The sequence below is a fragment of the Syngnathus floridae genome, chromosome 21 (genome assembly GCF_059516105.1).
Source record: "Syngnathus floridae isolate MCC-2025c chromosome 21, RoL_Sflo_1.0, whole genome shotgun sequence".
Lineage (NCBI taxonomy): Eukaryota > Metazoa > Chordata > Actinopteri > Syngnathiformes > Syngnathidae > Syngnathus > Syngnathus floridae.
Window position 1 is genome coordinate 3,808,847 of NC_142433.1, and position 21,620 is coordinate 3,830,466.

General features: G+C 43.1%; 2 protein-coding genes across 6 annotated transcripts; one reads left to right on the forward strand and one right to left on the reverse strand.

Annotated features, from left to right (window-relative positions):
* Window positions 1-34: 34 nt before the first annotated feature.
* adck5 (aarF domain containing kinase 5) lies at window positions 35-4,457 on the reverse strand. 5 transcript variants are annotated; one of them, XM_088365598.1, is made up of 15 exons: window positions 4,293-4,457; window positions 3,448-3,533; window positions 3,228-3,377; window positions 2,953-3,028; window positions 2,478-2,678; window positions 2,271-2,411; window positions 2,092-2,205; window positions 1,896-2,027; window positions 1,740-1,823; window positions 1,589-1,670; window positions 1,404-1,482; window positions 1,240-1,331; window positions 927-1,179; window positions 735-851; window positions 35-673 (listed from the first exon to the last, which is right to left on the reverse strand). In XM_088365598.1, the coding sequence occupies exons 1-15, from the start codon at window positions 4,314-4,316 to the stop codon at window positions 571-573; spliced, it is 1,734 nt and encodes a 577-aa protein (XP_088221724.1). In that variant the 5' UTR covers window positions 4,317-4,457; the 3' UTR covers window positions 35-570. The 5 variants fall into 5 exon arrangements, with proteins under 5 accessions (XP_088221724.1, XP_088221722.1, XP_088221723.1 ...); XM_088365596.1 differs by having other exon boundaries at window positions 735-1,179; XM_088365597.1 differs by having other exon boundaries at window positions 927-1,331.
* A 362-nt stretch (window positions 4,458-4,819) lies between these two features.
* On the forward strand, window positions 4,820-21,595 carry ctdp1 (CTD (carboxy-terminal domain, RNA polymerase II, polypeptide A) phosphatase, subunit 1). The gene is made up of 14 exons (XM_088365744.1): window positions 4,820-4,926; window positions 5,023-5,318; window positions 6,065-6,148; window positions 6,686-6,779; window positions 6,969-7,097; window positions 7,176-7,326; window positions 7,917-8,007; window positions 8,088-8,254; window positions 8,637-9,605; window positions 10,192-10,333; window positions 10,411-10,626; window positions 11,328-11,481; window positions 14,638-14,849; window positions 21,266-21,595. The coding sequence occupies exons 1-14, from the start codon at window positions 4,921-4,923 to the stop codon at window positions 21,408-21,410; spliced, it is 2,856 nt and encodes a 951-aa protein (XP_088221870.1). The 5' UTR covers window positions 4,820-4,920; the 3' UTR covers window positions 21,411-21,595.
* Window positions 21,596-21,620: the final 25 nt, after the last annotated feature.

Consider the following 21,620-nt stretch of genomic DNA (forward strand, 5'->3'; position numbering starts at 1 on the left):
TTGTTTGTTTTCTAGGTTAAATCCCGACAATGGGTGAACAAAGGAGGTAGGATCATTTATTTTTAAACTTGAAAGTTTTGGTTGTTGCTTTAAACTGTGGGAATTTCCTCAAGAGAAAATGGACCCTAATTGCAAGCAGAAAATTGTCCTTGTGCACATGTTAAATTACAAAGTGACACATTCCAACATTCATAATAGATCAAGCAGAAATTATTAATTTTAAACACCACACATTGCCTAACATGCAAATCACTAGATAATAAAGCTGCTTCCAAACAGTCATGGCAGCTATTTATTTTAAAAATAGCAGCTTAAAATCTTCAAAATTGAATGTTACTTTTTTTTTTTTTTTTTAAATGTGATAAATAAAACCATTACATTATGATTTTCAAATCATCCAAAACACTTTCTTTAAAAGCCTCTTCAGCATATTACAGCCCTCCCACTCTTCCCACAGTTCACTGTGATCGGAGAGCCCGGCAAGTTTTCTGGAGCGGCTTCGAGGCGAAAAGTCCCCTGCGTAGCTTTTTAAGGAGAAAGTCCCCCGCTGTGAGCTTGGAGAACCAAGCGCTATCTCAGGTAATCGTACATGTCGGAATCCAGAGAGATGAGACCCAAGTAGCTCAGCAGGTTGACCAGTGAGCGGGTCATACTCATCATTGCCATCTCTGATCTGAAACAGATGACCTGCTGTCAGTGGTCACGTAAGAAAGAAAAAAATATCCAAAGCTAACCTTAAAGCGAGCTCAAACTTGAGATCCTCCCATCTGGTCCACAACCAGCGGACAATCCAGAATCTGTGCAGCATACTGGTCCTCTCTGCCTGGATCTTCCCCCAGCATCGTACCGCGCTGACACCCAAATTAACATCATCACTGTGGTAATATAAAAAAAAAAGTGACTCATCAGCATATTTCGGTACCAACCTCTTGGCCATGACGAAGTAGCGGTCGACGGGCGCTCCCAAGGTGATGACGATGCTCCTGACGGTGTTGATGTTGCGGAAGACCAGCAGCATGGGGCGGGGCATGGCCTTGAGCACCTGCATGATGCTGTTGAAGCGGTGCACGGCCATTCGCCGCATGTAGGCCGTCTCCTCTTTACTCAAGACATTGGACAGCCGCAACTCGTGCATGTTGATGGGCCGTTGCAGCAGCATCTCGCAGAAGAGGAAGTACTCTGCACAGGTAAGATTATTATTATCATTATATATTTTTTTAAAGGGTTTGTTGACCTTACCTTTGACCCCTAAGGCATTTGAGTATATTTCCATCGCTGCCTCGTCTCGCAGGACTATTGACCTCCAGAGCTTACATAGGGCCACTCGATCACTAAAAGGTGAGAAATTACGGAACAAATTAATGGAGAAAAAATTATAATCATCCGAAGAATGCAGCGCTTACTGTTGGCTGAGATGTTCGTACAAGCCGTGATCCAAAAGTACCAACTCCACCTTGTTATCGGGACCTCGCCTCACTAGAACTGGAAAAAAAAAGCATATCCTCAAATAGAGAAGTTTGCTGAGAAAGTTTCTACAAATGCATTTTTATTTGACTGATGTAGTTCAAATGATATTTTGATGACTCACCATTTCCAGGGTGAGGATCAGCATGGATGAAACCCGTATAAAAGATTTGCTCGGCAAATGCTCGGATCAGCTTATCTGCTGTCTGTTAAGTGCAGTTTTATTGAAGGCAAATGTTTTAGACTTCTACATGAGACAAAATTCCAAACCTTACATCTTTCAAGCTCAGTCCTTGTCTTTTAATTTCTTCCACGTTGTTGATCTTGCAACCGTTGCAAAACTCTGCAGTCAAAACCCTCTTGAAATGAAAAATGAAGAAGGTGCTTTTTAATAAATACGTTTTCATTATCTCCAGAGCGCTTCAACTCACCTTACTGGTTTGCTCCCAGTACACTTTAGGCACCACGATAAATTTGAAGTGTTTGAGCTGAGCGGCACACCTCTCAGCGTTCCTGGCCTCGTTCTCGAAGTCCAGCTCTTGGGCCAGAGTCCCCTTCAGGTCCTACAAGGACAGTGATTATTCAGAATAGTTCCTACATCTTTAAATTGTGTCAGTCCATTTTTACCTTGAGTACCCATCGGAATCCAAAGCTGGGGTGCATGAACTTGACAATATCCAGCAGGATCTCCAATGTCCTGATGTCGCCGTCAAAGCGGTCCCTGAGGTCAATGTACTGCACCTGAGGTTGCGCAATTATGTTGACGGGACTCGTCGCTTCCAGAAGTAACGTTCACCGGCGCTCACCTTCACAGCGACGGAGGTTCCGTCCATCAGTTCCGCCTTGTGAACTTGAGCCAAGCTGGCGGCGGCTATGGGCTCGTAATCGAAAGTTTTAAAAATTTCCTGTGGGCTTTTTTTGAAGTCTTCTTGGAAAAGCGCATCAACCTGAACAATAAAATCTGAGATATCTCATCACGTTCTCTTTGTGTGACTCTTATTTTCCTCACTCACCTCTTTGTATCTCCTGTTCAAGGCTCGATCCTCCAGGACCTGCAGGGTGCGGACGTACTCGGGCGGCAGGAGGTGGTTGAAGGAACACAAACCTTGACCCAGTTTGATGTATATGCCGCCGTTCTTGATGGCGCCCTCCACCATGCTCTCTGCTGCTCTTTGGTGGCAAGCTGACATCGCCGACGTGTAGGATGGGCTGCTCTAGCAAGTAAGACATCACAGTCAAAGCAGAGAACTTTTGACATACAGGCGTAGTTTGGTGGCTTAGTTGGAGACTGTTCTTATTTTAGAGGTCAAAATAAAAATGCCTAGTATCCACTGGCAGAGCTAGAAGGGGGGCTGTAGGGGCACTGCCTCCTCCAGAAATATGGGTGCCAGGCCAAATAATTGACTTTTGGGATTTTTTTTGTGTTTGTTATACCCCAAGAAAAACAATCCTAGCTCTGCCAGTGGCTTTTATATGACATCAACTTACCTCATCCAGACCCCGAAGAGCCACATTAGTGGTCCACCAGTAGTCCACTGATATCACAAGTCCCACAGAGAGGGACCTAAAACATGAAAAATGTTTTAGAAAGAACATTTTTATTGATGATTTCTAGTGACACGAGAGGAGCAACATATTAGAAACATCCGTCACTACGATATGCTGCAGTTCTACTCCCAGCTACGATAACAAAGGTAATGTTTTCTGCACTGGTGTACCTAATGTTATGACCTGAGTGTTTGCATACAAAGACTTTCCCACACCTGCAGAACCGAACAAATCCTTCAGTCACTATCCTCATCTTCCGCTGTTCTCTTTGGTCGGAAACGGCGTATCGCACGCCAGCTGCCACCGGCACGCTAGCAGCGACGGCGGCCAGAGTCTTCCATAATAAACCCCTCCGCCTTCCTTCCCTAAAATAGATCAAATAATCAATTTTGGAAAGTTAATTTTAATGGTAAAAGTCTTGCTCATGTTTCGTACCTGAGTGTACTGAAGCTTCTGGAGCACTGTATTGATGAGCCAGGATTTCTTTGGAGAAAAGCAACATGATGCAGGCATAACCTGCACTAGTGGGGAAACAGAAATCAAAATTAAATAGAAAACATGACAATCACGTGACCAGGAAGCATGGCTGGACTTTAAACGGAGCAGCCCAAATGGAAAATCTTTAATCAAGAATCTGCTAAGATGAATGAATCACACACATTGACTCTTAACCTCTATGTAAACCATCAGACCACATAAAATGTGCACTTTTAAACAAGCTGTACACTATTTTGCAATATAGCAAAATTTCATTTCTTCAATGTTGTCCCTTTATAAAGAGATAACATTTACACAAATAGGGGATTACACACCCACGCCTTTAGTAAAACATGCTAATGTTTTATTATGTGTGGGTTGCGAGGGCAAAAGGGGGGCAGAGTAACCCAAGGCCAACCTGTCCAACCCAGGACATGCTGTTTTTGTTTTGGATGTCTGCATGTGAGGGACACAGTGTCTCCAATTGATGCAGAGGTGTCAGGGACCTGACAGCTCAAGCGTCAAAATCCAAATCACCAATATATGCAAAACGACTTCTTCTATGGTATATTTAATACACATAGCGGTTATTTGTTTTTACTGATAACGTAGCTGAAAAATAGTGAATAGTAAGACGTGCATCTACGCAAAAAATAGACAAGTCTTTGTGTGCAAATTAGCAGATTTTCACCTTTAGTTGCATGACACTACACTTAGCCACGTCTAATCCACTGGCTAATACGAGCTAACAATGCAGAAATATTTGCGTACAACTTATTTAAAACTAAATATGGACAACATACAGCGCCCTGGATCTTCCTTGTCATGCTTCCTGAGTAGGTCCAGCACCGTGTCCGGATTAATTGAGTCCAAAGTTACTTTCTTTGCATCAAATAACCGTACTGGTGACATTCGCCCGAGTACCGTACAGCCTCGAACTACGTTTTCCACAGCAGGCATGTGATTGGTTAAACGCGAACAAAGAGTTCAGAGAAATCGAGGGAATCAGTCCGACGTATTTCCGCTTTTGCAAGGCAATAATTAATTATCGTCTACCGTACTTTTATAGGTTATATTTATTATAATAAACTAATTTTAATGTTATGACCTGCAACAATTATGTACGCCAATAATACAGCTGCAAGTTTAAGCAAATTATATGTGTCGAGCAATATTTCAACTTAAAATAGACAATAAAATATTACGTTTATTATAAATATAGAGAAGAGGGCACACAACGAAATGTTTATACATACAAGTATATATTTTCATATTTCTGTTTTCAATTATTTTTGTCATCTATACCGGAAATTGTCATCGGGACCTGCGTGTCTGCAGTGTTGCCACTTCCTGTTTACGGGCGGGAAGAGTGAACGAAGCTGACTGTCGAAGCTAGCGGGTTTAAAACCCACCGCTGCTGATTTAATTCACATGGAAGTTAGTGTTTGGGTGCTTTTTAATGATCCCTGCGTTGTAGTGGATACTCTTTAAACAGAACGTTCCAAGGGATTTTTCATTTTTATTTTTTCGCAGATGGAGGATCCGACCGCTGATTCTGGCGGCGGCGGGGTTGGTGCATCAACGCTGGGCCCCGCGGTGCAAGTGTCGGATATCTGTTGCACGATAGGGACACTCCCCTGTCGCCTGTTGGAGTGGAAAGTCAAGCCGGGGTCTCATGTTAACGTGGACTCGGTGTTAGCGCTCTGCGTCCCCATACCCGCGGAGAAGGGGGCAGAGACACCGAGGCTGCCCGAGAGGAAGGTGAAGTCGGACCGCGCGGGGGTCGTCAAGGAGCTGTGCTGTCAACTTGGACAGGTTATACCTCCTGGGTGAGTTACTTGTTGGAAGTCTTTCTTGCATTTATTTGCAACCGTAATTACTTATTTATTAACCGAGTATCAGTGTTATGCTTGCTGGTTAATGACCTAACTCCGCTACAGCATGGACGCTAACGTGGAGGCTAGCTTGTTTTGGTAGCCGAGTCTAAACACACCATCAAGCTAATCAAATGTCAGTGTTTTGATTTGTGGGTAGACTACCAAAGTAAAGTTACTTTCGTTTCGCAAAGCTCTTTGACGACACTACAGTCTTGAAATACTTGTGTCAAGAATATTTTTGAGAAAATATTAGTCCTCCAAATAGTTGTCCAAGCATTGAACAACTGTTGGCATGTGAATAGAAGCGTTTGAGTTTAAAAAAAGAAACGTGAAACGCTCTTATTTTGATAGCGGAAGTTAAGCGTCGTTGAGTGGCGTTGGACTTTCGTGTGTTTCAATACCGCGTGTGTGAAATGTTTGAGCGCTTATCGAGGCTTTGATGCATTAATAAAATAAATATTTGAATAAATTGTGTGATTTAGATTTTATTAGACTTGGAGAGTGATGTTTTATTTTTGTTTGCTGTCACACATCTCTTAATATCTGTCATTACAACTATTACAAATTTATTTTCTTTTTTTACTGTCACAGGAGTGGGAAAAAAACTAGTTTAATTAATGTGACTTCCCATATATTGATTTACTTGAGTAATGATTAATAAAGTGACAATTAACTTTCTGCTGTCTTCATTCAACCAGGGGCGTCATTGTCAGAATAGCAGGATGCAGCCACCCGATTGTGATGAAAGGCATGTGTGCTGAATGTGGCAAGGACCTGACTCAGTAAGGACATGCAAAAACATGTTGCTTGTTATCAGTGGTCATTGAGATGGTTGTTAAATCAGCGCATGATATCATAGAGCCACAATAATGGACCAGACATGTCTTGCTCAGAGACATAGTTCTGTGGCCCAGTGGTAGAGCACTTGTCTGTCACCCTGAAGGATGTGGGTTCAATCCTCAGCTCTGGTAACCATGTTGATGAGTCATTGAGCAAGGCACTGATTTGACCTCTGTCGCCTCTTGCATCATCCCAAATTTGTTGTATATTAGTTGATCAATGATGTTCTTTTTATCTAGTAAAAAAATGTTAAGAATGTGGTGCCTACATGTTTAGACATTACCCTTAGGTGGCGCCAAAAGCAACGCCGTTACAGTTGGAGGTGGCTAATGTGACAAATCATTTGTGCTACTTCGACCTTTTGCCAGTTTCATTGAAACAATCTATTTTCTAGAAATCCTTACAATTTCTTATAAATCAGTATCTGCTTTTCTTCTGATCTTAAGTACGTAGCATAACTCGCTCTTGCTCCCTCTCAGACTGCAGAGTATAAATGGAAACCAGCAAACTCCCATCTCCACGGCAACCATCTCCATGGTGCACAGCGTACCCGAGTTGATGGTCAGCTCAGAGGTGAGCTGTGTGACGGAGATGCTGTTTTCTCTACTGCCTTGGAGCCCACCAATCTTTTCTAATATTTGACTCACGAAAAGCCTGTTTTGTATGCGTAAATGTAACAACCAGCAAGTGTAATTTAATCGAGCCTCAAAAGCTTAATACATAAATAATTTTACCCTCTGAAAACATTTTCTTTCGAAACAGCAAGCAGAGCAGTTAGGCCGAGAGGATCAGCAGCGGCTGCACCGCAACAAAAAGCTGGTCCTGATGGTGGATCTGGACCAGACGCTCATCCACACCACCGATCAACACTGCCAGCAAATGTCCAACAAGGTCCGTTTCAGAACATATCACTTGTCAAGATATCAAGATTATTTAAGAGTGAGCATTTTTCATTGTCTTTTCCTCCAGGGCATTTTCCACTTCCAGCTGGGGCGAGGAGAGCCCATGCTCCACACGCGGCTACGGCCGCATTGCAAGGAATTCCTGGAGGAAATTGCCAAGTTGTATGAATTGCACGTCTTCACGTTTGGGAGCCGCCTTTATGCACACACCATTGCGGGTAACTCACACTTCTCTCACAGATTAGCCATTTTGATCTTGCTGGAAAACTTGTATTGTACTATTTGTAGTTCTGTTTTGTGTCCACAAGGGGGAGCTATCTGCCCATATATTGTGTTCAAGATGTGATTTATATGCTCATGTATTAACCTTTCAATATTAGTACGACCAGGAAGCATAAAGTACATCGGGATGTGTATTTTTTCATTTCTTCCTCCAGCAATGTGAAATAAAACACTCACACTCATACATGAAAACCATCTTATGAAAAAAGAATCCAATCTGGCCGCTCAGCAGAATTCTGATTCAGTGCTGGATTAAATTGAGCTGGTGTGATATAAGCCATCCTTTATTCAGGTGGCAATCTTCCATCACGCCGTTCGGTATGAAACCGCATCAAGGCACTGTTTTGCAGCCATGTGATGAATGTTTAATGCATTTGGAATTGAAATGTACTACCTCTGATGAGTTGAGAGTCCAGCCAGGGTCTCCAGCTGCCGTATATTTCCTATCATGAAAGCAAGAGGGGTTATGAATTTTTTTGAATGGAATGCTTGATTCAAAAAAGTATACTGTTCTTTTTTTTTTTAGGCTTTCTGGACCCAGAAACGAAGCTGTTCTCCCATCGCATCCTTTCCAGAGATGAATGCATCGACCCTTTCTCCAAGACGGGGAATCTTAGGTGGGAAAGAAAATGCATGCCTTCTTCAAATGTGGAGGACATTGTCATGTTAACAAGCTTGTCCTTCATCATCCTATCAGGTATCTTTTCCCCTGTGGGGACTCGATGGTGTGCATCATCGATGACCGTGAAGACGTGTGGAAGTTCGCGCCCAACCTCATCACTGTGAAGAAGTACGTCTACTTCGAGGGCATCGGGGACATTAGCGCGCCGCCAGGCTCGCAAGAAGCTCTGATGGCCAAGAAAGGTACATGATTTATTTTTTTTTTTTTTGGTCTCTCCCTCAAGAAAGTGTGTCCTTGTGACGCACAACGAATGAGTGCACATTTATTTCAGTGCAGTGTTCAAGGATATGTTTCCAGTTCCCTGCACAGTCCCGAAGAGCTAACAAGCCCGTTGTCCCGGAAAGCTCTCGTTAGTTTATTTTATTTGGATGCAATCCAGTTTAAATGAGGACACAGAGCGCAGCCTCCTCTTTTTGACTTTCGATTCTCTTTGAGCATCTCAACTATATTTTAATTAATATGGATTACTCTTGCCTAGGGTAACACTTTTTTTTTTCCAGTCGAGCACTAATACATGTTGGCGCTTTCATTTAGTTGTTCCAATTCTCCCATGTTCGCCTGCAGGAAACGCACCAGGTCGTCCTGCAGAAAACACAGAAGCGTTCGAGACTCCCGCGGCGGATGAGCAAAACAACGGCCTCAGGAAAAAGTCGCTAAAAGAGGGGTCGGCGGCATCCCGCTGTTCTCCGAGCACCCCGACAATTGAACGGACACATGCCGCCACATCTGTGACAGATGAGGCATTGACGGATAAACGTTTAGAGGCTGATGAGGTGCCCGCAGCAACAAAAACTCAGGGGGCTGAAAGCCAGGAAAATAGTAAAGAGGAGCGAATTAGCAGGACAGGTGAAGCACAGGACGGTGCGAACTCTTTAACGCCAAACAACGAGTCCAATAATCTGGAATTTGACCTTTCCAGCGACAGCGACAATGAGTCCGTTCGAGAAAAGCCGCCCTCGGCGGACGCTGATAGCGAGGCAAAGACATCCCAGCATGAAGCAGCCTCGCAAGACAACGGCGATGAGACAAAAGATGGGAACAGTAAAGTCCAAAGTTCCGAATCAACAGAACCTTCGGTGGTTCTCCTCCCCGAGCTGGGGAACGGCTGCTCGGACAGGAGGGAACCCGAAACCGAGTCGCAGAATAGCGAGCAATCCGGAGTGACCATGGGGGAGGACCAGAGCATGGAGGACGAGGAGGAAGAGGAAGTGGACAACGACCGGGACGATCAACTCATTTACCTGGAGGAGGTGCTGGTACGGATCCACCGCGAGTACTACGCCCGCTACGAGGCTTTCCTGAAGACGGAGGTGCCCGAAACGCCGGACATCCGCAAGATCGTACCCGAGCTGAAGAGCAAGACCTTAGACGGCACCACCATTGTGTTCAGCGGGTTGTACCCGACCAACTACCCAATTGAGAGGACTCGTGAGTACTACCATGCCAAGGCACTGGGGGCTAAGATCGGCAAGAACTTGGTTCTCAACTCTCAAGAACCCAATGGGACCACACACCTCATTGCGGCAAAATCTGGTACGTACAATTAAATGAATGTGAAAGTCAGTTGGGGTTAGCTTAGCCTCCAGCCGCGCTCCAAATTTTACACAGAACTCCCTGTTCCGTTCTACAAAAAGTCAAATCCTCCCTGAATACTTGATTGAATACTAAATTATTTGCCCTCACCCACAGTGACGTAAGTTCTTTGGTGCCAATTATTAAACGCTAACACGAGGCTTCTACCAAGAAAAGTGCATCACGACCGAATCCCAGTGCACGACGTTATCCCCAAGGGAGTCACCCCGGGTTAACAAGCTTAGATGCTGAAAATCTATTCCCGCGCCGCTTGTGTCAAACATCAATTCGAATTATTCAAGCAGAAACGTTCCTCTTTGTGGATTTGAAGACCCTCTCGAGTTGGCCGAAAAAAGTGAAAGGACAGTGACTCGGCGAGACCAATCTTCCTCGTTATCCTCCTACAAGTATCGACCCGGCAATTATTTCCTCTTGTTCTCTCCTCAACTCTGACCATTGATCTGAATTAGACAGAGAGTTTGTGTGTTTACTTTGATTGCAAGGTTGAAGTCATCTGACCTTTTGTCACCCCTTTCTGCTCCTTCAGGCACAGAGAAGGTCCGTCAGGCGCTGGGGTGCAAGCACCTCCACGTGGTCAACCCTGACTGGCTGTGGTGTTGTCTGGAGCGCTGGGAGAGGGTGGAGGAGCAGCTTTTCCCGCTCAAGGAGGACTACACCAAACAGCCATGGTATAGTATTTGGAGTATTTGTATAGTAACAGAGTCCAAATCATCATGGCTGATTTCTGTTTTCCGTCCGGTTGAAGGAGCAACAACCCGACGGCTTTTCTTGATAAGCAGGCCTCCAGGCTCAAGCCCTTTCTCCCAAACCCGCCCCCGATCCAGCACACCCCCCAGCCGGCAGCCCCCGAGGTTCGAACCTACGACCCCGTCACCGGGAAGCTGATTCGCAAGGCCCCTCAAGCAACGCCAGCGGCACCTTACCTGCCGGCGTCTGATCAACCAGAGCAGTCGTGTCTCAGGTGTTGTGTCAAGACAATTTCATAACACACTTGTGCAATAACATCATAAAGCTTTCTTCGGATGAGTAATAATGGATATGAGGAGTCAATGGCCCACCAGTTCGTAAACTTTATCTGCTCACATAAGGAATAGGAAGCCGCGACTCTCGGGTGTCGTTCGAAATGGCGGTCGCGCTATTGGTATTTGTCTTTGTTCTATTGACAACAGACTCATTCATCACACATCTTAAATACTGCATGTGGGTTTGTCCACCAGGGTCCCATTCACTTCTATCCTATTCTCTTTCTTCAGTTGATTACTGTGTGGATGTTGTACTTCCCAAATGACTCTCAATGGAGACATAGTTTCCTTAGCTACTAAGTAGGACAGTAAAAAGTGATTATTTGTTTTTTTCCCAGTTAGACTACATCAGCATTGGATGAGGCTGCCGTCCCTGACGTTAAATTATAATAAGCAATGGCGAGGAGAAGGAATGGGATTAAGTAGTTGAAGGATTTACAGGCTCATCAGATTTGCATTAACTTTGATTTTAATCATCAAAGATTTAATTAAGTCGAAACGTCCTACAGATTTACATATTACATAAGCTTGGCCTTCACCAGCACTCTCAGTTGTTGAAGACAAATGCAACTAAAAAAGAAAGACCTTCATCTTGTATTTATTTTGCTAGCTCACTTTTTTTTTTTTTTTTTCTTTTCAGGGGCGCATTGAACAGTCAACAAAACATGGAAGCGGGAACCAGCCAGGATGACGAATCGCTAGGGCCGACGCGTCGGGAGCGTCAGCGGAGCATGTCGGAAACAATGCCGTTGTACACTCTTTGCAAGGAAGATCTGGAAAGCATGGATAAAGAGGTAAAACCACATTAGTAAGATTTTTATGAAAAAAAAAAATGCACAAACCCCCGAAGAGCATCTAAAATTAATTTGGGGTTATTCAGAGGGATTTTAAATGGTGGCAGGTGCATGCTGACTCTATGTTCAAATGTGAATTCTCAACACAGCCTCATACTAAATTATTTATAGTCATTTAAAGTTCACCTGGTCACATTAATGACGGAAAATTATTTTTAAATGTTTGGGTGTTTACAGGAGACATTTGACTTTAACTTAGTGGATCTTTGAGCTTAGACAGAGGTTGCACTCTCTGTGCAGGGAATGAGAGTTAGTTCAATTAAATATGCCCCAAGGACTTGGATGTAATTGTAATTGGTTACGCTTTTGACTGAATAGCAAACAGCCAGCACAGTTAATAACTCATTTAAAGTTACTCTGTAATTCAGTTTGGAAACTGCTGTGCCAGGTCTTCCTTTTTTTTTTTTCTTTTCTTACAGGTTAGTCAATGAAATCAACATTGGCAAGAGTCCTGTAAATATTTTATCATTAAGCAAATGAAAACAAAATATCTTTTTTTCTTTTATTTATCCATAAATCGAACACATTTTGCAGATTTTATACAGTGAAATAACATTACTTCAGCTACTTTAGTTCCTTGCAATTACTGACTTTACTGCAGGCAATAATTGAAATGCCCAAATTACACCCATGCTTGTGATTATTTATATGACAACAGAAAGCTAGCTAAATTGTTCTTCTCATTATTAATCTTTAAATGATCTCCTTATTACATCTGATATTAAGATGAATGCCGTGGAGACTCAGTGTGTTTGTGTCTGGTTTTATTTTTGTTCATTTTTTTTTTTATTCTGTAATGAAAGTATGATAACTATAATAGCCTTCGAGGATGTTGCCATGGCAAGTCTCAGCCCGGCTGTGAAAATGATGTCACTAATGTTGTTCCATTATGTCCTTCCACTGAGATATCTGCTGGATAATCTGTCCAATAATTGTCGCAGCGTGTACATGGAAATTGCCAGCTCAAGATCGTTGCCGCCACAGCTGGAAGTACACGCACTTTCATTTTTATTTATCGTCGAGGTCCAACGACCTGTCCGCTCTCCATTTCTCTTTTAATTTTTAGCACCACAGCCGTTATTAATTAGCACCATTGTGTACATTGCCACGGTGTGATGGACATAATTAATTTGCGCCATAATTAAATGCCAGCCTAATTTAAAAGTAGTCGGAGATGGAGTTGCTTAATGAGGCACGATGCATGATACTGAATCGCTACAACGCAAACACATGTAAATGTCACTTTTTACATGACCATAAAGTCATCTTGATGTTATTGTTAAAGGTTCATATTGTTAATAACCCATCCAAGCATCCATTTTCCATAGCGCTTGCCCTCACTCGGGTCGTAGGTGAGTTGCTTCCTTTTTTTTTGACGAAGTTAATCATTGTTGAACACTCGGTCTGAACATTTTTCGGCAGCGACCCAGATGAAAGGGTCCTTTTTCAGAATCATTGCATTTCAAATGTCAACTGAGCTTAAAGGGCAGTCTGTGACATTCGTAAATGTTTTCCAATTTGAGCGCACATGGGAAAAGAGATTGTCTTTAATTAAGTGTGTCTATCTACAAATCGGGGAGTCTGGCAAGCAAATGTCGCCATTGGTGACGTCTCTTTGACGCAGATGTGACGCACAGGAAAGGTATCGCTGTAAGGCGTACACCGGAATGAACTCCAGATTTCATTTTTAAAATTTGCTATTTGAATTATTGCCATTTTCACGCTAATCCCAGCCTTTACCGATATCAATTTCACACATCCTTACTGTTTAATACTTTTTTCATGATTTGATGCATAAAATCAGGTGTCAGCAGTCCATCTTACTGCCCCCTAGCGTCCAATTATAAAACGTCCAGGCGCATGTTTATGGGGTAACTAGCCAATTGCGTTCATTCATCATGGCAACACTGTTTTGAATGTTCCTAAAACTGGAATGCTTGTGAACATTCAACTATAATAAAAAGTCAAATTTCCATAATATGTCTCACTTCCCAACAATACAATAAAACAAACGGGCACCCAGAAAAGTAACCGCTGAAAACCTACCCTCTAGATTAATCCTGGACAATTCCCTTTTCGATTTTCTTCAGTGCATTTTCACCTCGCAACTACACCAACAAAATAAATCTACTGGCTTGTAATTGACTGCAATACATTTACAGTCAGTGACCACCAGCCTCTAAGCTATCTTTGTGGGGGTGGGGGGGTTTAAAAAGCCTCCTGTGCACTTTGGGTGGCCTTTGATTACAGCCGGGAAATGGATGTTGCGGGAATTGTGCCGCGCTGTATTTCGCAATTGGTAATACTTCCATTTTCAGTAAAGGTCAAATGAGCCGCGGCACTTTTAAGAATTGTGGCAATCCGGGAGTACATGACCGCATCTACTGCTCAAATATGGTTGCCGTGCCACACAGTTGGCGAGCTGAGCCGGTGTAAATCACAGCTCAGCGCGATGGGGTGAGATGTCGAGAGTTGAACGCCGCAGTCCTCCTCGCTTTTTACTTGTCACATTTTCCTTCTCGAAATCCAAAGCAAGCAAACCAGCCACTTTTGGCGGCGTTTTACATCTTTCACAACGAACATTAAAATTAAATGGAAATGTGCCTTCTTGTCTTGTTTCGCCGGATCACATTAAAATCTCATAAAGGCGTGGAAATACATTTATATGAATGAGGAAACACTTTGCTTTTTCATTAAAAGTCATTTATGAGGCAGAAGATTTACTGACTTCCTACTTTCGCTCCTTTCATAATGGTACTTTTTCAAGCTAAATGTACAAAATCAATTTTGTGATAGCTCGGCCGCATATTTCATTCCGATATGATGTTCCGGGTCACGGAACCGGTCACCAGTCACTCACAGGTCGATTGTCATTAGAGCACTGAGTGGGAATTGATCGTGTGCCAGCTGCAGCTATTTGATTGACCTTGCAGCACTTCAATGTTTTAAATAAGCACGAATGGAAAGCAAGTTAAAATCGGCAAATATAATAGATGTGTCTGCTCCAAACTAAACAACCACCAATGATAAATTTTCAGTTTCATTACCGACTCTATCATGTCAGCTCATTGCCACTCTCCTTGTCTCGTTCAATAGGTGGATGACATCTTGGGCGAGGAGAGCGACAACGAGAGCGAAGGGCGAGGGAAAGAGAAAGCCGCTAATGAGGAGGCGGAGGACGAGCAGCGGCAACACCGGCAAGGAGCTGGACCGCTGACAGGAGGGGACTTGGGTCCTCAAGCGTCTAGAGTGGAGGACGTGGTCCTGACCACATGCCCTGATGCCAGTGTGCTGGCCACCGTGTCCAGGTCAGTCAAATGAATGCATCCTTTTGTGCCAAAGACCAAAAAGTCACAGCTTACTGTTTGCCATGACAACTTTTACGTTTAAAAAAAAAAAAAACACACACCACTTAATCAGTAAGTCTGGGCTGGAACCAGACTGAGTGGTCCGTTGCCATGGCGACATGTCCAAACAGACAGCAGACATTTCTGAGCAAACAAAAGTGCTTTATTCCCGAAGGACGTATCATCTTTTTTATCCGATTTATTGTCGATCCGATTATCTCCTTGATGATTTCCATAGGGGTTCTCGGAAAATACAAAAAAGGGGGTCGAGACATTTTTAAATGTACATAGTTTTCATCACCTTTAAGTGTGACATCAACAACTTAAGTCTTCCTTATTGCCAGCCATTAATTCAGGTCGTAGTCCTCAACAAGGTGTGGAGTGGTTCCTTCTATTCAGGTTCTGCGTAGCGATACAGACATCTGTTGCTAAGATACCGGAGTGATGCATGTGTTGTTGCCACGCTGTCTGCCCACCACGGTAATTTTGCTGTCCTTCTCCGCGCTTTGGAACAACAGGCAGTAATTGCGCACAATTCTCACCTCACGTCGAAAATTGTTAAACGTAATTGGCGAAATTATATTTTTCGTCACTGAAAGACCCCCTCAGGTAGGCGGTGATTATTTTCAGCATCATTTCCGCAATCCCCTGGTGTAGCTATCAAGCGAGCCACTGTTGTAAAATAATAAAATCCATCTGGCGGGCAGAAGTTTCAGTTTGTTTACCTTTGAAGCAGATTGCATTACTTTTTTAAAGCGTACTACTCTTAAAAAGTGCGACTCCAGGGACTTGGCAACGAGGCAACTCATCCGGTTTGTGGCCGGGCTAATTGAAGTCTCTTAAAACGAACTCAAGTATTTGGCCCGACGTTTTCAAGCGGCCCGAGTTGACTGCGCTTGACAGGCAAATAAAAACACGTGAGTACACTTGGGAATCATCTCTAATGGATTCCGAGGGTAAAGTCTTTCGTCGTTTGCGATTAAATGCTAAGCGTCCACCTGCCAATATGAAATCCATAAAAATGTCCTTGAAAAAACTGAAATAGATGTTTCTCATGTTACCGGATACACTCGGCTTTCCCCATCGGAAATAATGGCATTTGAATTATTCAAGTCAAAATGTTGCCATCATAAAACCTTTATTAACTCGGTTTTATGTATCATTTTAACATCTCGATGGAGGAAAAAAAAGTAATAAAATGCTCATTAAAGACAAATGAGGAAGTGTAAAATCAATAAACACTATTTCATAGATGTCAAACGCAAGCCGCTGGGACCGGATTTCGCCCACCTCATCATTTTATGGCTCACTAAGGCAAATAACTACTTCACGTTTCCCCCTCTTCTAAATTGGCTTTTTTTTAGTTTGGCATTAAATCTGTCCAAAAATCTCTATTTATACTGAATAATTATAGTTGAACTTTTTAAATTCAAGTTGCCATAAATTTAAAACGGTGGCACTTAAAAAGATGTGTCATTGTCTGTAGATACCACAAGGTGGCAGCAAAGCTCTTGACCACTGAAGCTCCTCTCCTGAGTTCAACATAGTTGCTTGGCACCAAGATGTGTCCAGAAGGCGGCAAATCAATATTTTTACATTTACATTTTTCCCTAACAGGACTTATTTCTGTTTCCTAACAGCATGACATTCAAATTTTGCAGTGAAAAAAAAAAAAACTTGTTGGATCCACAAACATAATTGGACCCTCGCTAGTGTTGTCAGGCGCCGTCTGGTTTAATTTCCCGTTTCCGTGGCCACGCACGTATTCAGAACGTCGCCAACTCCTCTAATCACCACGGCTGTCTTTGACTCGGGATGCGAGGTGTGAACGTGGGAGCTCTCACCTCTCAGCGGTACAAAGGTGATGAAGGCGGATGGCCGTTCCTTAAGGTCGGCGCTCAGGTTGTCCAGACAGGTGTCGTGTGAAATTTCAAAAAGTGTTTCATCTAGGAATGTGGATCTGTTGCGACAGTGTGAGGATGTTCGCTCATCTTTTGCTGTGACCCCTCAGATGGATTTGAGGCAAGATAAACAGCCAGCCACCTGCATTATGTATCCCCTCTGCCAATATTGCTTTTCAGCATGTCTGATGTCTTTTTGGACAGTCTGACTGTAGCTAAGGCCGAGTAATCCTTTGCAGAGAACTCGCAGGTGGCTCAGGATAAGCGAGACAAATCCCGAGTCAGCATTATTAGCTGTACAGCAGCGTTAGATGAATTATTAAAAGCGAATTATGCAACGACGCAAAGCCATCAGCTAAGGCAAAAATGTGTTGCGGGTCGATCCGTGCAAATACCGACAGCGACCCGCCCAGGAAACACATTTGTGTTGATTGGATTTATCCGTCAGTTCAACGGTCTAGTAAGCTTTTTGGATTTCCAAAAGCTGTTTTATTTTTCTCCCTTGACCCTTATATTGAGAGAAGGCCAATCCACTGTTGTGTGTAAAGTGCCTGATATTTTCTAGGAGCAAAAAAAAAAAACGATTGTATTCCCAAACGGCTTCCTAATAGTACCAATCCACCTTCTTGGTGGAGATTTAGTCCCGCACCGCTGATGAAACTACTCTGCGAGCAATTTCTCGTCAGGACATTGCCGCTGAGGCCCCACAAAATCGATTTTCGGTGGCATGACTTTTCTGATTTTCAGTCACAAACTTTATGTGAAGCCAGCCTGCAAATAGTCTTCTAAAGTTTTTCAATGCTACATTGCTCATTTTAGCCTTCAAAGATCCAAAGCACACTTTTGCAGAAAAAGAATCCAAACAACAAAGCCGAGCCTTGTTTCTGTCGTACAAACCACATAAATATTCATCATGGCTGTACAATAGCGACTTCAAATGATGACAGGCAGCTATTAAAGCCGCTCTGCGAGTTGTACAAAATCACATTCAGTTCTTCCTCCTAATTGTACAGTCGTTTTTTTTTCCTCCATCACTCTAAGTTCCATTTCCCTGCTCTAAGGGTCATCGGTACATTCTGAAATGAAGTCTGTCTCGAGCCGGTGTTTCATTCATTGCACTTGTTGAGTATTAAAAATAACTCTGAATAAATCATCTTCTTTGCGGAGATTGATGATCCGGGACGACTTCGGTTACTCATTTATTTTAATAGGCGATTTGGATATGATTAGACCGTAAATCTATAACTCGAAGTAACCCGATCGCTGTTTGAAAAGCGAACCCTTAGCGGCAGCGTAATTATAAATTGCACGTCATTATTGTGTTTTTTTTTCTGGAATAAGACCCTCTCGCCTGCTCTGAATTCTTCATGTTTCAATTGCAAAAGGAATAAATCACCTTCGTTTGCATCGATTGCCTCTTCAGCTTCTGGCACAGTTCCAAGGATAGTTGGCCGGCCAGGCCTTGAAAAGTTCCACGCAATGGATTGATCGAGATCTAGCGCGGAAGATTTTTTTTTCTGAGATCACGTAACATCGCACGCTATTTTCATACATGAAGTTTTACTGATTGATGGAAATATAAGTGCCGTCATTAGATTAGAAACCCATTCGAGCACCCCGCTTCGGAAAAAATGCTGCGGCGCCTCGGAAAAATTCAATTATTCAAATATGGACGCTTTAGCTGACAAACACTCTCGGCCGCCTCGGCATTTGCAGCCTTTTTGATCAGTGTTTGCTTTGACCCACATGAAAGATAAAAATAAATTGGACTCTCATTTTTTCCTTTTTTACCTTTTTTTCCCCCAACCTGCTTTTATTTTTTGCCCAATTTAGACGACATTTAATTTAAAAAAAAATGTCTCCCCATTTCTTTCTCCCAACTGCTTTTATTTCACTTGACAATACAAAACCATTGGACACCTTTAGAGTTTTTTAATTTGATTCGCCCGGCGGTCCTGTTGTGAAAAATAGTTTTTATAGATTTTCCCATACCCCAAAGACTACTTTAATGGCGCCGCCCTGCCTTTGTATTTGTTCAAATGATTGGATTGGATTCATGTTAGCTGTTGCTTTCAATCTACTGACTGACAGGACTCGTTTGTTCTTTTCAAATGTCAACCTCGGTGCAAATAAATAAATAAAAATGTCTAAATCACGAAGTCACAAGAGAAGCAAAACAACTGATTTGATTTTTTTTTATAAGACGCAAAATGCACATTGCGCTCGCTCTCTGTTCAATTGCGCGCTGTAATTATAAAATATGTCAAGTCTAAGCTTGAGCAGGCAATAAAGTGAACAAAAAGCAAACATGTCCACTGCCATCCTTCCCAAAGGTTTTATTTGGACAGCCTTGCCGCATGAAAGGAGAATCAGAGCTTTGTTTGTCTTTTAAAGGTTGCCCGTCAGTCGGATTATGGGAATAATGCGAAAGTGTGCACCCCCATCGCTTCACTGACTGCTAAGTACTTCTGGCAGCCTGAGAGAAAAAAAAAAAAAAAATTCTTACTCACGTGTATGAACCGGCACAATCCAACCTGCCTTCTCTAGCCGTACGAGCAAGGCGGCAGACAGCAAGAAACAAAAAAAAGTGCTTAGGCGGCAGCCTTTTAATGTCTGGAGCGAGAAGGAAAGACGGAATAAGTGAGCAGCCAGAGCAAAACTGAAAGTAATCTGACCTTTTTTTCCTCTTTGCTCTTTTTCTGTGCCTGCAAACTGATTGCCTAAGCAATTTTTTTCCCCCCATTGTTCGGTTATAGCTCAATAAGACTCCTGGGGGAACGACAGCTTAGTCGCAGCAGTTGTTTATATATTTTTTGGGGGCAACACTTATTTTGAAAGTTGTGGGAGTTGAATAAGTACATTTGGAAATCGGCAAATAATCGTTTTTTTACTAATCGTAATGTCAATGTCAATCAAAGTAGAGCGCCAACTGCGACTCACTCTATCGACTTTAAATCGCAGCTTTCAGCGTTATTGATCGGGAAGCGTCCACCGTCATCTGTGCCCACTGCTCCCAATTTCGACTCGCAGTATGTCAGGAGAACTGGAGACTCCTCGTTAGGAGTAGCGTACCTCATTAGCGGCCATCTTTTCACGCCGGGGCAATTAACGGGACACGGAGGGTACACTTTTAGCTCAGTCTTCTCCGCCCACTCGAATGGCACAAACAGGAATTCCATTTTTGTAATATTTCCCGTCAGGGATCGTCTTCAAAAAACACATATGAAGTTTTAATAATAATTTCCGGCTGAAGCGATAGCCTCGTATCCGGGCAGTTCACAGCGCATAATAAATTCACCGTTCTAATTTGGGTGGTTAATTAAAGTCCTACTTGCGCATCCCCCTTCGCTTGGCCATTCCTACACAATGCATATTTGGAGATGAGAAGAAATAGCTCAGTAAATAGCCTCTCTGTGCAAATTCAAATTTGAAACGTGACTTTGCCTGAGTAAAATTTCTGAGCTAGTCAAGAAACAGCAAGGGCATCCAGGGTGAGTGGTTGTGTAACTCTGGAGAGAAAAAAGCAACTTGGCTTCAATACTCGCTATGCTTTTAAGTGGATTAAGCCATTTTGGGTCAAAGGTTTCCTTGAAATGAGCTCAACTAGTGGCAATCCCATGACTTTGTCCCGTGGCTGTGTTATCCTTATAGCAGCCATTACCGAATGCCGTGTGCTGGGATTTTTCTCACACGTTGGCCAAATAAATAATCATGAATCCTTTTTTTCAGTGGAGGCAGACCCTCACATTAACCCCCACCCCAGGGGTCCACCAGACCCGGCAGCCTCCGGGCCTGATATAGGCTGACACCTAACCTTTAATGAACACCAAACCGCAGTCGTGATGTTGTGGGAGGCTGTCTGACAGCGCTGCGGTCTAACAAGAGGGGGCGAGGGGGGTCTCGGTGTTGTAGACACCCCGTGCGCGTCTTATTAGCATCATGCAAAGTCCTTCTGCGGTGTTTGGATGTGTCATGGAGAAGCCCGAGTGGTTTGGAAAGAGGGATGGCATGTTTACAATGCCTTCGCGAGGCACTTAGACATGCACGCTCAGTCCTGTCACCTCCACCGGGGAAGTTGACGGAAAGCAGAACATTTGGAGTTAGCTTAGCTGACCCTGCATCGGTCCTCGAAAAGAACAGCTTCTTGGAATCCTTTTGAATGGTTTCGTCTTGAGGCTTTTAAGTGAATACAGTCCATGAGAACAAGCGCTTGTTAAGTAACTCTCAAAGGGCTGTGCTGTGCTCAGATTTGCAATTTTTTTTTTTTTTTTATAAATGTCTTTTGTTGTTGTTTTCCGCCTTTCATCCCTTTTATGTTTAACAAGAACATTTCCTTCCGCTTCTTTGTCCTTTTGCCCTCCAATCAATTTAGCATTTGTATTATGGAAGGTGCCCAATTTATTTATTTTTGCCGAGAATATTGGCCACAATGAAAGATGAATCAGACTCGCTAAAATAATTTTTCCTCATCTGCAGGGGCCACAAACGAAAGCACGATAATGACAAGGACGACGACGAGTCCTCCAAAGAATCAAACGATGACGAAGAAGAGGAGGGGAGTTCTTCGGAGGCGGACGAGATGGCTGCGGCTTTGGAGGCGGAGCTCAATGACTTTATGTGAAGTGGGACACAACACACACACTTGCACACACACGCTGTAATTAAACCAACGAATGTCCTGTACAGAAATGACATGTTGCTGTTGTTTTGTAGCATTATTATTCCTCAGAGCCTTTTTGTGGGCATCAAACAATTTGACATTATTTTATTTTCAGCAAAATAAAATGTAGGAAACAAATTTGATAATTTTTAGGTTGTTGGTTTTTTTTTT

What these genes read in the sequence shown, in the direction of transcription:
- adck5 (XM_088365596.1), bottom strand. Translation starts at nt 4,316, where the DNA reads ATGACAAGGAAGATCCAGGGCGCT. An exon ending in ACTGGGAGCAAACCAGTAAG is followed by an intron (nt 1,824 to 1,895) that starts GTGAGTTGAAGC and finishes TTTCATTTCAAG; the next exon opens with AGGGTTTTGACTGCAGAGTT. An exon ending in AAGTTTGAGCTCGCTTTAAG is followed by an intron (nt 674 to 734) that starts GTTAGCTTTGGA and finishes CATCTGTTTCAG; the next exon opens with ATCAGAGATGGCAATGATGA.
- ctdp1 (XM_088365744.1), top strand. An exon ending in TCCAAGACGGGGAATCTTAG is followed by an intron (nt 8,008 to 8,087) that starts GTGGGAAAGAAA and finishes TCATCCTATCAG; the next exon opens with GTATCTTTTCCCCTGTGGGG. An exon ending in CCAGAGCAGTCGTGTCTCAG is followed by an intron (nt 10,627 to 11,327) that starts GTGTTGTGTCAA and finishes TTTTCTTTTCAG; the next exon opens with GGGCGCATTGAACAGTCAAC.